General features: G+C 42.2%; 2 protein-coding genes and 1 non-coding gene across 3 annotated transcripts; all 3 read right to left on the reverse strand.

The window, feature by feature from the left end:
* Positions 1-971: 971 nt before the first annotated feature.
* Positions 972-8,429, reverse strand: LOC148318373 (glycine--tRNA ligase-like). Its single transcript, XM_088283006.1, has 17 exons — positions 8,305-8,429; positions 7,124-7,225; positions 6,905-7,007; positions 6,307-6,448; positions 6,132-6,220; positions 5,172-5,248; positions 4,930-5,075; positions 4,215-4,364; positions 3,971-4,133; positions 3,432-3,596; positions 3,248-3,356; positions 3,000-3,144; positions 2,397-2,482; positions 2,213-2,322; positions 2,043-2,136; positions 1,410-1,600; positions 972-1,255 (listed from the first exon to the last, which is right to left on the reverse strand). Exons 1-17 carry the CDS (start codon positions 8,347-8,349, stop codon positions 1,142-1,144), a joined length of 2,031 nt encoding a protein of 676 aa, XP_088139132.1. The 5' UTR covers positions 8,350-8,429; the 3' UTR covers positions 972-1,141.
* A 910-nt stretch (positions 8,430-9,339) lies between these two features.
* On the reverse strand, positions 9,340-14,732 carry LOC148318374 (glycine--tRNA ligase-like). Its single transcript, XM_088283376.1, has 17 exons — positions 14,353-14,732; positions 13,381-13,482; positions 13,214-13,316; positions 12,999-13,140; positions 12,656-12,744; positions 12,246-12,322; positions 12,035-12,180; positions 11,821-11,970; positions 11,578-11,740; positions 11,220-11,384; positions 11,036-11,144; positions 10,811-10,955; positions 10,643-10,728; positions 10,465-10,574; positions 10,234-10,327; positions 9,828-10,018; positions 9,340-9,706 (listed from the first exon to the last, which is right to left on the reverse strand). Exons 1-17 carry the CDS (start codon positions 14,617-14,619, stop codon positions 9,581-9,583), a joined length of 2,265 nt encoding a protein of 754 aa, XP_088139502.1. The 5' UTR covers positions 14,620-14,732; the 3' UTR covers positions 9,340-9,580.
* Positions 12,816-12,950, reverse strand: LOC148318375 (small nucleolar RNA SNORA84). The gene has a single exon (XR_015839969.1). It is a non-coding gene; the product is annotated as a small nucleolar RNA SNORA84 (small nucleolar RNA).
* Positions 14,733-16,255: the final 1,523 nt, after the last annotated feature.

Consider the following 16,255-nt stretch of genomic DNA (forward strand, 5'->3'; position numbering starts at 1 on the left):
GACACTTTTCGGCTGGCAAATAATGCACAGTTGGAACGTTAACACTGTGCTTAAATTAAGGAACATATAAAAATTAAAAAATTCAATTATTCGTAATTGTATTTGGTCATTAATGAGGCACGTCCTAAGCATAACATTTCGTCATTTAGACAACAAAAAATATTATGAAATTAAAAATGTTAAATTTTTGTGTCTATACTTCAACTCTTTATTTTTAATATAACCGTTGACATACTATACTTTTCATGAGTCTCTTTTCCAAACAATAATTCATAATTAATTAATAAAAAAAATTATGTCCAAACTATGCTAAAATGTGTTTTCATTCAATTACATGCATTGTCATTCACATAATTTAATTTGAAAAATATGAATACATTATGATATACTGTATTTTTTTTTAAATATATAAATGAAATATACATGTGTTTTCATATTTCATTTCATTTGTTATATCTGTATTTCACCCCCCCCAAAAAAAACGGATTCAACCGATAATTTTGAAAATGGCAAGACAGGTTTCAAAATCAAATTTACGTCTTGTAATAATATTATTACAATATAAATAAGCAAAGTACTTGAAGTTTTTCCTCATTACATTATATTTCTAAATATTTTATTATCATCATTATATTACTATATACTTTAAAAAACATGATTATAAATCATATATATATATGAATGTTATTTATTTAGATTATTATTATTTATATATTTTTTTGCACACACACACTCACACACCCACGAATAAACAATGAAACAAAATGGAGCCAATGCAATTTTCCATGTTCCTATTCGCCACAGCTGTTTTGGGATGGTAAGCCTGTTGCAATTTTGAGCCATGTCCGTGCTTTGCATGCCGCACACGGGTGCCACACAACAACACACAATAAAGTGAAAATAGATGCACGACTCAAATATAGGACACAGTGGGGGAAAAGAACCATAAGTCTTTTATTAGAATCAGGCTTAATGTGAGGTGTAAAAAATATATATATATTGTGTGTGTGTGTGTGTGAGTCGATGGCAACAACAAGTGCTGCTGTTGCTTCCATTTAGGAATGGAAGTCTTACATAATGAGTAATATTTTTCTTCTGCCCTTCAAACAGTTTTTTCCTGAAGATCACCATATGCTGCCCATCACTCCTTCTTGCTGGTCTCCTGCCCTTCAAAGAGGGGGTACTGGACCTCCAGCTGAGACCAAGTGGACACGCCGTTGGCCAGCGACCAAATCACCCCAGGCAAAGCGCCCACCTGCACCGCCATGGGGTTCGTTATTAACGCAACAACATCACAATATAGAACCAAGAAATGTGAAAAAAAAATCGGCAAAAAATTGATGCCCTTTGTAATTCTTTTATGATTTATTATCTCTTTTTGGTCCCATTTCTGTCGTGCCAAGACGTACCTCCACGCGGATTTGTCTCATGGAGTCACGGTCCCTCAGGGTGGCGGTGTGCGGCGTCTTGTTGACGGTGTCGAAGTCGACGGTGACGCCGAACGCCACGCCGATCTCGTCGGAGCGGGCGTAGCGCCTCCCGATGGATCCCGACGAGTCGTCCACCTTGTGGGACACGCCCTTTCGGGTCAGCGCCTCGGCTGACGAAGACAAAGAGCAAATAATCCGCTAACGCCAATGGAAGCGTGTGAGGTTCGTACTTTTTAAAATGCAGTGTGCGTTTACCGCCACTTGGTGTCAGTAAAGTAACTTTTGGACCTCATACATTATGAAAGCTAATATATAAATAAAATGTATATAATTTTTATTGATTATGTAATGAATCTTATTTTATTTACAGTTTTTTTTAACCAATTTACTTATTATACTTATATACTTTTCTTTCTAATTAATTTATTAATATAAAATTATTTTTCTTTAAATGAAGACAACTCAGCTGATTTTATGGAATTTATGATTAAAGGTCAAACATTGCTGTTTCATCAGATAGTCTTCATTTTTTTTTATTTACTAAACTGATAAACTTTTGAATTTACGTTTTATTAAAAAATAAATATTTGCGTGTGAAAGCGGCAAACTCACATAGCTGTTGGACGAACGGTGTGAACTCTTGGTTTTGGCTAAGAGGAAGGATGCAGCATTTGTACGGGGAAACGGTGGCGGGAAAACTGAAATACTGCAAAGCAAATCATTCATATTTAATTCTAACGATTAATCAATGCAGGCGACTAAAACAAAGAACAAAAGCTCACCGTTCTCTGTTCGTCTCCTTGCCGTGTGTGGAAGCAGTGCTCAAAGATGGAGTACATGATTCTGCCGATGCCGAAGGACGGCTCGATGACGTTAGGGACGATTTCCTCAACTGCGGGCAAACGTGGATTAAAAGTGCGACGCTGAAACGTGAAATCAGAATTGCCATTTTTATTCATTTGGTACCATGTAAGGTTTTCTGGAATCTCTTGACGGCGACCATGTCTTTGGAAAGCTTGAACGTTTTGCCCTCCGTTGACACGCTGAATTCTCTGTATAGGGAAAATTGCACAAAAATAAAGGAAGGAATTCAAAAAGAATTAAAAAAAAAAAAAAAAAATTAAATCAACACACCCCTTTTTGTTTTTGTGATGTAAAAATAAGACCAAGATAAATAATTTCAAAAGTATACCCCCAATAATTGGACTTCTAATTGTTACATCTCAACTGGAAAAAAGAAGTAAAAATAAACTGAGATAATGTTGTTGCATAAGTGTGCACACCCTGACTGGCTATGTGACTGTGTTAAGTTAAGTGTGAGACAGCTCACAAATTTAAATCATTTAAACTGCCACTGATGAATCCAAAATAAAGTTTTGATGTTCTAGTAGGCTGTTTCAGGCATTTTCTGCTTTCTGGCAGAAGTTTAGAGGTTTTGTGCTAACACCTGAGACCCCCGTTCGAATTTTTTTATATGACAAAAACTTGCCATTCAAACAGGGGTGTGTAGACTTTTTATACGCACTACGCACAGACTGGAGTGTGTTTCGCTGAACAATGAACAATCACCCGCTGTCGTTGAGTCGCCTCTCCTGGTCGCTAATGAAGCACTCGTCGCACGCGTCCAGGAACTCGAAGATCAGCTTGGCTTCTTTTTTGTACGCCGCGCCTATGGCGCCCCTGTTGGGCTCGAATTTCACGACGTTGACGACCTTGTGTCGGCATGTTAAGGAATAACACAACAAACTGCCGATTAAATTCCATATTATCACCAAATGTCGTGGTGCCTTTTGCCTTAAAGATTCAATGTCAGGATATGGGCTCTCTGAGGGGTTTCTCCGCCACGAGGGGCACCTTGGTGGCTCGGGAGTGACACGACAGATCGTAACACGAGCGGTCGGCGCACCCGACGATCTCGATCCAACCCTGAAGAAAGACATTGCGTGATCAAAGAGCCGCCGTTCTGGTCGAAACCGGCGGGAGGAAGGAACGACATCTCACGTAGGAGGTTTTGGACTCGGCGTCCCAGCAGTCACAGGCGTAGTGAGCCATCTCGTTCTCCATGTGCTGACGGAAGCGCACTTTGTCTTTGCTAAGACCCACTTTGAGGAGGTACAAGTAGATCCTGCCGATGAAGTAGCCCAGCACGGAGTTGTTGATGATGCCCTGCGCGATGAAAATGACGATGATGTTGAAGGCGGGTTGCTACTTAAATATAACTTTTGAGATTTTGAGATTCATATGCAGTGTATTGCGGCATGAACGATAAACCGTATCCCGTAGTTTCCGGACTATAAGGCTCACCTAAAATTTAATCTTCTCAAAAATCCACAGTGAGCCTTAAATTCTGATGCACTTTTTATTTGGGTGTCAAATTGAAGTTGAATTAAGTTTGACTTATTTGCTGTAATGGTTTGTTTCCCTTAATGTGCAGTAACGCACCGGTGCACCTTCGAAAATTTCCCCAAAAATTCCCTGTTCATCGAGGCTTTGCCTTATAGACTCAGAAAATATGGTACTCATATTTGTACTTTTCCTACCTGATCCACAGCATCCCCAAGCCTCATGACCTGCGCCGATTGCCCGCTGGTCTGAGCCTTGGAGGAGTACAACAGAATATCCAGGTCGGCCACGTTGGAGAATTTCGGGTGGATCTTCTCGTTGGGGTCCACAAAGTGCTCAATCTCAGCCATGGTGAACTCTCTGCAATGCAAAAGGTACGCTTTCACTTGGCTTATTCCGACCATTAAATCAAGCAAAATGGAGCACGCTGAATCTTTGAACCTGACGCGGATGAGTCCGGAGCGAGGCGAGATCTCGTTCCTGAAAGAGTTTCCGATCTGAGCGGCGCCGAAGGGGAGTTTTCCCTGGTTGAACTCCAGAAGTCGCTTAAAGTTGAGGAACATTCCCTGAGCTGTTTCTGGCCTCAGGTAGCTGCCAAAAGAAACAGGCAAGCGGCCACAAATTTGCAGATTCATCTTGTGAGCAACTTCAATGAACTGATTGAATCATTAGCAGTGACAGTGGAAAGTAGTAATTGTCATATTCATAGAAGCAGCACGAAATAGTTGTACTACTAGTGGTAATATTAGTAAAAAATTTGAATCGTGAGTAAAGCGACTAATAAGTAGAAGTGCTAGTCTGTGAAGTGGTAATATTAGCACTACTCGTAGTGGAAGTAGCAGTCGAGGTACTAGTGCAGCTACGAGAGAGATAGTAGTAACGATTGTAGTAGTAGTAGTCTGTAAAAAAAAAAAAAAAAAAACCTTTCTGATGCGCATGATGACTGACTGTGAAGTCAAATTGCCACAGCTCATCGTTCAACTAGTGCAAGTATTTTTTTTCCCCAGCAAGTATCGGTGGCTGGTATCGGCTGTCTCGACAAGTACACGATAACGGCCTTATTTTAACGGGTACTCGCCCATTCCTACACACACCAAATAGTAATGACTTAGTAAGTAGTTAAGTAAGTAAGTAGTAGTGGTTGTAATAGTAGTACCCGGGAGTGTTGCCTCCTGGCCCGATAGAGGTCTGGAACATGAGGTTGAAGGAGATGGGAGAGGTGAGGTCATTTCCTGTGGAGGGGGACTTGACGTCGTACTTGACAAACAGTTCGCCCAACTCCTTCTGGGTGTAGTTGTCCATCTATTGCACACACAAAGATAAGCTAAGATAAGAGTAGGATGTGACTAGCACGGGACAGGATATGACATCATCCTGGCGCGTCACGCACAAGCCGACCTGAGTGATGACGTCCTCCATCTCCGCCACTTTTTCCGGGGAGCACGTCTCGTTGGATATCACTTTCTTCAAGTGGGCTGCGGGCGCCAGAGACCATATCAGTCTTGGATTCAATTCTACACACACTTCATGAGGATGGAAATAATGTCGCGATTTGATTTTAGGGGGCGGAGCTCCGATTTACGTAATGCTTCTGAACGCAACACTTAATTAGCCAGCCAAGCAAATGTAAAATTGACTTTTTTTGTCGAGGATGTTCAATGCGGTCACAAAAAAAATATTTAAAAAATACCCGATATATAACAAATCTCTTTTATTAATTATGGGTGTCATGTTTTTACATTGATGTAGATAACTCGCTGAGGCAAGCACAACGGGAAACATGAGCTTCGACGCGAACAATGACGTAATCAGGGGGTGTGAATTTCAAGTTACATCATGTTCCCCACGGCAACGCTGGCTCGACAAGCTTAACGAGTGCATATCCAATTAATAATTATCCAATTAATTCATTCCTAAGCATGTATACTACATTTAAATTAAGTAATGATTAAATCCGGTTTGCACTTGTTGGCGCTTTGATGACTCGATGTTAAATAATATTGTGATTTTCAATACCGGCTTTGATTTGCGCAATATTTTTTTTTAAGTCTACAAAGGAACTCAAAGCAATTATGTTGGAGCAACAAAACGGTACGTTCCATCAATTGGCAGATTTTGCTGCAGTTTTCTTGGACTTGCTGGATTTTTAAATTTATAGAACAAAAATACTTTTTTTCAAATCTAACAAATGAAATGATCCGATATTTAAATGGATGGTGGCGCTCCACAAAGACTTGATACGTCCCAGACGCGCAAATTCCAGCCCCGCCCATCCTCCAGATGTGTGACTAACAGGTAAAGACCTGTCATCAGGCGCTCGTCGTAAAATTCGAAAAATTTCACCGACAACGTGATCACCTTTGAGGAGGTGATCGGCACGAAAGCATTCTCCCGTTTTGGAGTCCTTCACCATGTAATCAGCAAACTTATCCACGTGGCCCGACGTCCTGGTTGAGAAAAATAATTCAAAAATAATTTACTTTTCTTTTTTTTTTTTTAAATAAATAAACAAATGTAGAGGGGGCGCACTCACTTGAGGACGGGCTCGGGGGTGAGCATGGTACAGTCGATCTCCAGGATCTGCTCCTCCTGGATGAAGTGCTGGCGCCACACCTGCAGGATGTTGTTCTTTAGGGCGCAGCCCACCGGTCCAAAGTCGTACAGGCCAGCCACCCCTTGCAAAAAAAAAAAAAATCAAAATTAATTAATAATTAATTAATTATTAATAAGACTTCTGATTAGATCGGGTGATATTTTGCATAAGATGCACATTTTTGTGATCTTTGATTAGATTATTTATCAGTAATTGTCTTTTTCTTTTTTTTATTTATTTTTTTACTCACTGATGATTACATCATCATCCCAAAACTGTTTTAATATAATTTAAATGAATCTTACAGCATTACTCTCCTCACCCCCCAAATTTTATAGTCGCATCTTGTCCATTCCAAAGGTCAAAGGTACAATCCCTTCATTTACATCATCCGTAGTAAAATGTTTTATTGAAATAACTGGTTCCATTTCAACGGTTTCGCCCGCCATTTTATGTCCCCTTCCAAGAACTAGGAAGTGCTCTCTAATAATGCAACAAATTTATGATAAAAAATAAAATAAAAATACAAACACCCTACCTCCATATATTGCAAAAGACTGATCGTAGAAGAACCTCCTCTTTAGAGTGTCGTCCATCTTTACCCTGTCAACGACATCATCTTTGGGTTGCAAGGACAGCTCCTAGAAGTCGCCAAGTTGAGACAACAGTTTCGTTATGACTTTTTTTTTTTTTTTTTTTTGCAAGCAAAAGTGAAAGCAAACTGCAGGGGAACAAAGAAGTATTGTCCTTGTTGTACCTTCATTTCCAGAGTTCTCTTGCGCACTTTCAGTTCTGTGACAGCCTGGTTCACCTCCAGCTCGGGGGCTCCTTGCTCCTTCAGCCGGGCCACTAAGTCGCCCTGACGACAACCACGTTAACGTGATTCATTATTTTGGATTTTTGTGCAAAAAGTTTTTTTTTTTTTTTTTAAACAGTTTTAATAGCAGCATAGCTTTTGTGAAAATACCAGAACATTTTTTCCAGCATACTTTCTAGGAAAGGCGAAACCGGCTCGTTTGTCGTGCGCCAGCCTTCGTCTCGCCCAACATATCGTTGCTGCCGGTTTTTAAAATACACGCTTGTGTGAATGAGTGAGTAGGAGGTTGGAAGTTGTCACTTTTTCAACTTCAGTCCACTGATTTGCATTAATTTGAGGCAGGCGTGGGCAAACTACGGCCCGGGGGCCACATGCGGCCCGTTAAGCGTTTTATTCTGGCCCGCCGAACTTGGAAAAAACGGAAATGAAATTAAATGAATAAACCTTGTTAATGTTTTATTTTTTAAATACTGTGGTTTTTCAAAGATATATTTTGTTGAAATGCTTTTGTTCACTTTCATTTCAAATTAAATTTCTCAGATGAGGTGAGGTTACCAAAACACATCTATCTGCCACTGGTCTGGCCCTTCTGTTAAATTTTAGAACCCATACTGGCCCGCCAATCAAAAAGTTTGCACACCCCTGGTTTAAGGGCAAAGCAGCTTCATTTAAATATCACATTTTATACAAAATAAAACTCGATGTGCTTCACTGACGGCAAAGATTTTAAAACATTTTATAGTGAATAAATAAAAGTAGGTTTCTAAAATTACTAAAAGGCCATGCTGTACTGTGAATTAGATTTTAAAATAATTAAAAATAATAATAATTAAAAGGTTTGTGGTTGGGAGTTTTGTCACCTGGATTTAAAAGCATGTACATGTACTTTTTAAATTTGCATGCAGCATAAAACCTAAATGTTCACCATGCTGCACATTTGATGGATTGCATGGACTTTGAAACAAGAACTTTTAACCATTTTTAATGACTTTATATCAAATCCTATAAAGTACTCTGAGCTTTTGTTTTAGGACAGATTGTAAAGTAAAAAAAAGTCGAGTTGAAATTTGCATTTAACATGGTCACGTCCGACTTGTTTCCTCCCACCCAAAGCAACTCACCTGCTCCCGCACAGCCTCCCGCAAAGGTGCCAAAGCTTGTTCCATGTTGCCACGTCGAAAGAGCGCAAAATTGAAGCCGCTTGAGTGTGTGTGAGAGTGTGTGCGTGCTTCCCCTCGCAAGTCACAACCAGTTGTGCGGATGTTTTTTTCCTTCTTGCACGCTTTTTTGCTCTCTGGCCCAACCCAGCGGGAGGAGCTTGTCATGCTTCAAAGTCGTGAGGTCTGAAACCGAGGCTTTGAGTTGCATCACCCAAACTCAGCTACATGTTGCTTGCTTAACATACTAGCGAGTTTTTAAAGAATGCGTCCCAGTGACCTGCTCAGGGCCGCACCCCGCCCCTTGAATTTCCACCAACTGCACAAAATACGGAACGTTGCACAAATGGATGACGTAACCACAACAATCTGATAGTTTTTCCTAGTTAAAAAAAAAAAAATCCCCTTCAATACTCTTGATCTATGTAAATCTGTCCATCCATCAGTCTTTGTCTAATCATCCTGTTCATCTATTTAATCAACATAACCATCTATCTCATCTGAAAAGCCATTTAATGTATTATTAGAAGTAAACTAAAATTGAAAAAAAAAAACATTCAAAACAATTACAAGTGCATGAATAAAATTCAAACTGTAATTATAGCAAAAATGTATTAATTCTCTTCTTTATCGCTCTTGTAAGCATCAGAGTATGTATTTTGGAATTACTGTACGGCCTTGCAGAAGAAGGAAGGTCGTTTAGGAATTGTTTACTCTATTTCAGTGGGCTTTTTATTTGGCTAAAATAAAACATTTAAAAAAAAAAAAAAAAAAAAAAAACAACTTTCTGCTTTGTGATTGGTCATTTTCAGCAGTACTCAGCTGCCAATCATGACTGCAACACCACAATTTTCAAAAAGGTATATTGCATTTCACCTTGGACAAAAGAATCGTAATATTTTATGTTAATATCTCCTTGAATAGCTACAGTGGACAGCACGTCTGTCTTTGTGTGGAGTTTGCCCAAGTTAAGCAAATGAGAAAACTTTGCAAGTGAAATGCACATGTCCAGTAAGTGCTGGCTGTTTTTATTGAGAGCGGTAAATCTCAATCCGGTTGGCATGAAAAGCGGAATTCCGGTGGTCTTCCCTCAGTCCAGTTTCTCCCTTTTTCGACGTGGTGGTCGTAAATGGTTGAATGCAGCGCCCCCTTGTGGACGTGATCAATACAAGCTCATTGTGATGCAAATGCAACAAAAGTCTGTGATTTATTTATTTGTTTCCTGCAGAAAGGAGGGGCTTCACTCTTCCACCGCGTCCTTCTTGCTGGTCTCCTGTCCTTCAAAGATGGGATACTTGGCCTCCACTTCCGCCCAGGTTAGCGTACCGTTGGCCAAATCCCGAATGATCACTGGCAGCTCGCTCACCTAAGGAAAACATTTATTTATTTTTTTTTAAAGTATAGAATGAAATGGCCAATTTTTCTCTTTACCGCCACCTGCTGCACAGCAGATGTAGCACAACGAGTCTGGATCGGGTGCACCGTACCTCGGCTCGGATCTGCCTCATTGAGTCTCTGTCCCTTAAGGTGGCGGTGTGCGGCGTCTTGTTGACCGTGTCGAAGTCGATGGTGATGCCGAACGCCACGCCGATTTCATCCGTGCGGGCGTAGCGCCTCCCGATGGACCCGGCGGAGTCGTCCACCTTGTGGGAAACGCCGTTTCGGGTCATGGCCTCGGCTGAGCGGACAGGAGAGGAAAGATTCTTCGCTTCAGATCAGACGGCTTAAAGGCAAGTTCAATTCGAGACTTTTTGATTCCATTTGAAATTAAATTTGAGAGGGCCCTCCTAAATATAATCAAAATTATTTATTGATATGCTTCCATGCCAATAATTTTAAACGTCTTTCACGTCTCCAAAAATAGAAAAATGAATTTTGAAAAGCAATACTTACAAAGCTCTTTAACAAAGGGCACAAATTCCTGGTTTTGACTCAGGGGCAGAACGGAGCACTTGTATGGCGCAACTGTGGCTGGGAAGCTGAAGAACTGAGGCGAGGGGGAACAAGAGGTTGTTTAGGTAAAATAAGTGCGCGTCAAATATGTTAAATTAATTCAGTGTTCGCTTTAGTTGTAATTAATTCAACAATCAAAGCTTCGTTTATGTTTTTCATATCTGTACTTACCGTCCTTTGCTCGTCGCCCTCCCTGACATGGAAGGTGTGCTCGAAGATGGTGTACATGATCCTGCCGATGCCAAACGACGGCTCGATGACGTTGGGAACCACTTCCTCCACTTTGGGAAAAACAAGTTACTTGAAAGCGCGCTCCCTTCCGCGAGTGCCGCTCGAGGTCTGAGCTCACCGTGTAGCGTCTTCTGGAATCGCTTGACGGCCACCATGTCTTTGGTCAGTTTGAACGTCTTCCCCTCCACTTCGACGGTGAACTCTCTGCGGATTTAAAACAGACCCTCGGCGTTCAAAGGCGGACAATCTCGGCCGTTTTGTGTTTTCTTGTGATTTTGCAACTCACCCGGTCTCGTTGAGGAGCTGCTCCTTTTCGGCGACGTGGCATTCGTCGCACACGGCCAGGTACTCCATGGCGAGCTTGGCGTCCTTCTTGTACGCCTTGCCGATGACTCCTTTGTTGGGCTCGAACTGGACGACGTTCACGACTTTGTGCCGTGTCGTTAAGGAGCCTTTTCAAACGCGTGGCGCGGGAGAACGCACGCAAAAAGTCGTTTTTTTTTTAAGGATATGGGTTCTTTAAGCGGCTTCTCGGCCACCAGGGGCACCTTGGTGGCTTGCGCGTGGCATTTCAGGTCGAAGCAGGAGCGGTCGGCGCACCCCACGATCTCGATCCAACCCTGCGAGGATTAAACGGCGCGATCAGCGCACGCAGCCTTGCGAGGAAGACCACAAAATATCGCACGCAGACGTACGTAGGAGGTTTTGGTTTCGGCGTCCCAGCAGTCGCAGGCGTAGTGGGCCATCTCGTTGTCCATGTGCTGGCGGAAGCGAAGCTTTTCTTTGGCTATTCCGACTTTAGTGAGATAGAGGTAGATCCTACCGATGAAATACCCCAGGACGGAGTTATTGATCACACCCTGAAAGACGGAAATAAGTGTCATTTGCTGTTCTGCGGCGTCCGTAGGATGGCTGGACAATTTTTAAGTTGATCTACTTCCTTAGTGGTCGACTTACTAAACACTTTTTGTATGGCATAAAAATAAGTCAGAAAGTCATAAATCAAATAATAATGCGGGAAAAAAAATAAATACATCTGTCAGTACGCCCTACCTGCTCCACAGCATCTCCAAGCCGCATGATATGTGCAGATTGGCCGCTGGTCTGCGCCTTGGAGGAGTACAACAGGATTTCCAGGTCGGCCACGTTTGAGAACTTGGGGTGGACTTTCTCGCTGGGGTCCACAAAGTGCTCGATCTCAGCCATTGTGAACTCTCTGTCGGAAGGTACAAACATGACTTGCAGAGCTTAATACATTCAAATCCATGGAAATGGCGACTACAAATGTTCAAGTACCTCACGCGGATGAGTCCGGAGCGAGGCGAGATCTCATTCCTGAAGGAGTTTCCGATCTGAGCGGCAGCGAAGGGGAGTTTTCCCTGGTTGAACTCCAACAGTCGCTTGAAGTTGAGGAAGATTCCCTGAGCGGTTTCAGGCCTCAGATAGCTACGAATCAAGACGGGCATTACAATACAGCAACACTGAAAACTGTTGATTTTTTTTTTTGTACCCTGGCATGTTCCCTCCCGGTCCGATTGACGTCTGGAACATGAGGTTGAAGGAGATGGGCGGTGTGAGGTCATTTCCCGTGGTGGGGGACTTGACGTTGTACTTGACGAAAAGGTCGCTCAGCTCTTGTTGGGTGCAGTTGTCCATCTGTCGAATAGAACGTTAATCATCTCATCCAAAGCAGAACCCTTTCAATAAGGTTCCGGTCGGACCTGCGTGATGACGTCCTCCATTTCGGCTTTTTTCTCTGCAGTACATTTCTTGTCAGCCATCAACTTCTGGAGATGCGCTACAGAAGAAAATAATCTTTGAAACCAATTCTACCAAACACACTATTAAATGACCATTTAGACGTTAAGGATCAATCTGTGCAGTCATTTTCTCACAGAGGATACAGAATATGCTAATTTTATTAGCCTGTCTATAGAGTCTTGCATTGTGTCTTAGCATCGAGCTAGCAGACTTTCATTTAGGGCCAATTAATTAAGTTTGATTCTTCATAATTTTACACGCCATATTATTACAGAAGAGCACGAGTGCTGCTGCTATATTATGCTCATAATTTAAAAAAAAAATTAAAAAAATAGCAGAGTGCCCCGCCCCCACCCCATTTTAAGCTTACCTTTAAGGAGATGGTCCGCCCGGAAGCACTCGCCATTTTTGACATCTTTCACCATGTAGTCGGCAAACTTGTCGACGTGTCCCGATGTCCTGTTGACAAACCAAAAATGGTGAATGCATCTCCTCGGTGCTGTGACCTTTTACTCGCCGTCACTTTTAAAGATTGTATCTGTAACCGGGCTATGGAAATCTGCGATAATGACAGTTCCCATGCATGTAATCACAGATTCAATGTGCGCCTGTCAAAAATAACCCAGAGTCCAGCACTTTGGAGCTGACTCTAGGAACCACCAGGCGGCAAAACCCACATGGAGAAATGTGGGCGAGTTTTCATTGTGACTCACTTGAGGACGGGCTCAGGGGTGAGCATGGTGCAGTCGATCTCAAGGATTTGCTCCTCCTGAATGAAGTGCTGCCTCCATGCTTGCAGGATGTTGTTCTTCAAGGCACAGCCCACCGGCCCAAAGTCGTACAGGCCGCTCACACCTGAAGAGAATTAACACGCGATCAACGATGTTGGTGGAAGGATGTTAACTCTCCCCAGCAAGCTTCGTCTTACCGCCGTAGATGGCGAAGGCCTGGTCATAGAAGAAACGCCTCTTCAGGGTGTCCTCCATCTTGGTTCTGTCCACGATGTCGTCTTTGGGTTGCAACGCCAGCTCCTGCAGTTACAGGTTTGAGCAATTAATCCTGGGCGAGATTGCAGAGAGTGTTCAATAGGCGTACCTTGGCTTCCAAATTCCGTTTCCTCGCTTTAAGTTCAGCCACCGCTTTGGAAACATCCACATCGGGAGCGCCGTCCAGCTTCATTTGGCGAACAAGATCCCCCTGAAAAACAAACATCTCCTAAATTGGGTCCACATATACCCACAATAGGACCACGTTTGAGCATCGTCAACAATCAAATTGACGAAGCGCCAACCATCAGATGTCTCCGAAAGATTATCCTGAGCGATTATCCCGTGGTGTGTTGTCCTTAGTCTGCTTGCAAATCGTAAATGTTAAACCAAAATGATATTTACAATGGCAAATTGCAAGTTTAAATAATTGTAGATGTCAAAAACCCATATTTGCACATCCCTTCACTGGCACCCAATATTATAAGATTAAGGTCAAAATATTATTTGCTTTTAAAGCACTAAAAATCCCACAGCAAGCTTGAAACTGGAAGGAGAGCCCCGCCAGAATAGACCAACTAGTGTTTAAATATGACAGCTGGCAGTTTATAGTTTTATTTCTTGATACCATTGCCTTTTTTTAAACAGTTTTAACGTCCTTTTGTTTTATTTCAATTATGCTATACTTTACTTACTGAATTATATGAAGCACTTTAAATGCGTTTATTACCACAAACCAACAGGAATAAAACATGTGTATGTTTTGATGCTGCAAAAATGGTTGCTCTTAATGGAAAAAAAGGTCAGCCGTGCAAATTCGGGACTACATCATGGACAAGCTATTTTGAAATAAAAAGAAATATTAACTTCCCCATTCAATGGGCCACACCCCGTTTAAAAAGCCCCAGCAGTGGCCGCGGCTGAAACGTGGCAAAAAGGCGCAGACATGACTGCTAGCCAGCGTTAGCATCGAGCTAGTTGGCAAAACCCCATTCATTGACTGGGCTGAGCTGCACTTTTTGAAGCTAAACGTGGCATCGCAATCGAAATACTTGATTGCACGTTTACAGGAACGTGTTACCTGTTCCTTGACTGCAAGCCTCAAAGGGGCGAGGATTTGCTCCATGTCGCCGTCCATGGTTGTTCGTCCTTCTTCCACTCGCTGCTTCTGCTGCCACAGGCTCTTCTTCTTGTTCCTATTGGAAAGGGGGGCCGACGTGGAAAGGGGCCGGTTCCGGGGGCGATCTAACCGAACAGACCGGACCTGCAGCACCGAGCACAGGGAGGGAATGTCGGGGGTGGTCCTCAGCAGTGCCGATGCAGCAGCCCCGCGGAGAAGCACAAGCATGGACAGCCAGTAATGCGAGAAGATAAGAATGATGAAATCGCTGTGATGCCTAGTAAATGTCGGTTACATACGTCGCAAGCACTTTCGTCTCGGTTGAAAAAAAAAAAAAGAAAGTGAGGGAGAGAGAGAGAGAGAGAGATAAAACAAGCAACGCGTCCGCAGATTCGCCACAAAAAAACAGACATCTATTATCTTCACCGCTTATGTTAAAATTAAATGGTGATTAAGAAAGAAAATGAGATTTGCAGTTCCATCTATTTTCTGTTACTTGACTACACGTCTTACTCTTTTCGAAAATTACAGTTTTTTTTCTTTCTTTTTGTTGAGTGCTGTTTGAATGTTGTCCACCAGAGGTCACTACAATTGCACTTTAAGGCCCAGCGACAGAAGGTCCTTGGTTTATCGCGTAACAAGAATTTGTATGTAAATCGAAACAGGGCGTAAAGGTAGGTAAATTCAAATGTAACTGTTTGTACAGTAGAAGGAGTGTTTCAAATTCAAAGGTTATGTTTCTCGTGGTAAAGGTGTGTTTTTCTTAGAGGAAAATCATTGAATGTAGAAAACGTTCTAAATGGCAACAACTAGCCATATTTCCAAAATAATCTATAGTGATCTACGTATTCATATGTCGTATCAGGTAACCAGTGAGGATAAATTATGTAATATGAAATGGATGGAAACTGAGATAAGACATACTTGCTCCTGTCGCCTTTGCAACCTGGCTACCCCCCACTAATGAACATTTAAATGTCATATTACCCAGGCGGCAAATTGACAAAATCTTCCAATATGTAGTCATGCTCTTGCATTTAACATCTGTGTTAGAAGGCCGCACGGGAGTCTTTGTACTGAAATATACTCTTGTTCATAAAACATTCAAGGCGTCTTCGGGCACACCACTTGTGCTTGAAGATAACGAGCTTGATCATCTGTCTCTTATCAAAGCAAATATCACAACCATATGTATTTTAATAATTTATCAGTGGAGACGTACGCAAGTGGCTTCAGGCAGGGCCGTTCAGTTAGCTCGAAAAAAAATTAAGTGAGAGGCCAACAGGCTGGTAAAGAAATGACTCAGTGAAACTTTGATCGTACTTGTAAAGATGTTTGCAACTCACATGGTAAGAATAGAAAATAAATTCCTCCAACAAAAGTGAAAAGAATCATACAGTGCCTTATTTGTGTTAGATTGTTTATTATTAGCCAGCACTTCTAATACTTCCTGGACTTCACCAACAACTTGATGGAAGGATGGAAGCTTGATCTGAAGTCAGTTGTCCTGTCTTATTTTAAAGTGACCCAAGACGTGCAGTTGCACCGTGTTGCACGTTAATGGTGTATGGCACCAAAAGCGTCTTCCAAACGCTCAGGTGGGGTCAGTCAGGGCCGGGTGGGCCTGAGCGCTATTAAAATGACAGACAGGGAAGGTGAACTTGGACGTTGTCCCTGCTGGCAAAGGACCAGGAAAGCACTTTGGTCTTGTTCTCCTCCCCAAATGAGCCTGCGTGAATAATGTTTGTTGATCAGCATGGAGGTTTGACTGTCAGTGCAGGGGGCTAACACTTTAAGATGCTTTGTCATAGAAGACGAAAGTACAAGATGCGCTTCAAATGGTGAAATGCCGGTATGTTTGTCG

This window comes from Idiotropiscis lumnitzeri, chromosome 19 (assembly GCF_059441095.1).
Source record: "Idiotropiscis lumnitzeri isolate Australia: NSW breed Sydney's pygmy pipehorse chromosome 19, RoL_Ilum_1.0, whole genome shotgun sequence".
NCBI classification, from domain to species: Eukaryota; Metazoa; Chordata; class Actinopteri; order Syngnathiformes; family Syngnathidae; genus Idiotropiscis; species Idiotropiscis lumnitzeri.

Coding starts and splice junctions, on each gene's coding strand:
- LOC148318373 (XM_088283006.1), bottom strand. CDS start 8,349: ATGGAACAAGCTTTGGCACCTTTGCGGGAGGCTGTGCGGGAGCAG. Junction 4,134..4,214: donor TCCGGACTCATCCGCGTCAG/GTTCAAAGATTC, acceptor TTTGCATTGCAG/AGAGTTCACCATGGCTGAGA. Junction 1,601..2,042: donor ACCGTTCGTCCAACAGCTAT/GTGAGTTTGCCG, acceptor TGTCTTCGTCAG/CCGAGGCGCTGACCCGAAAG.
- LOC148318374 (XM_088283376.1), bottom strand. CDS start 14,619: ATGCTTGTGCTTCTCCGCGGGGCTGCTGCATCGGCACTGCTGAGGACC. Junction 10,956..11,035: donor GAAGCCGCTTAAAGAACCCA/TATCCTTAAAAA, acceptor CGACACGGCACA/AAGTCGTGAACGTCGTCCAG. Junction 9,707..9,827: donor TGAGGCAGATCCGAGCCGAG/GTACGGTGCACC, acceptor TGTTTTCCTTAG/GTGAGCGAGCTGCCAGTGAT.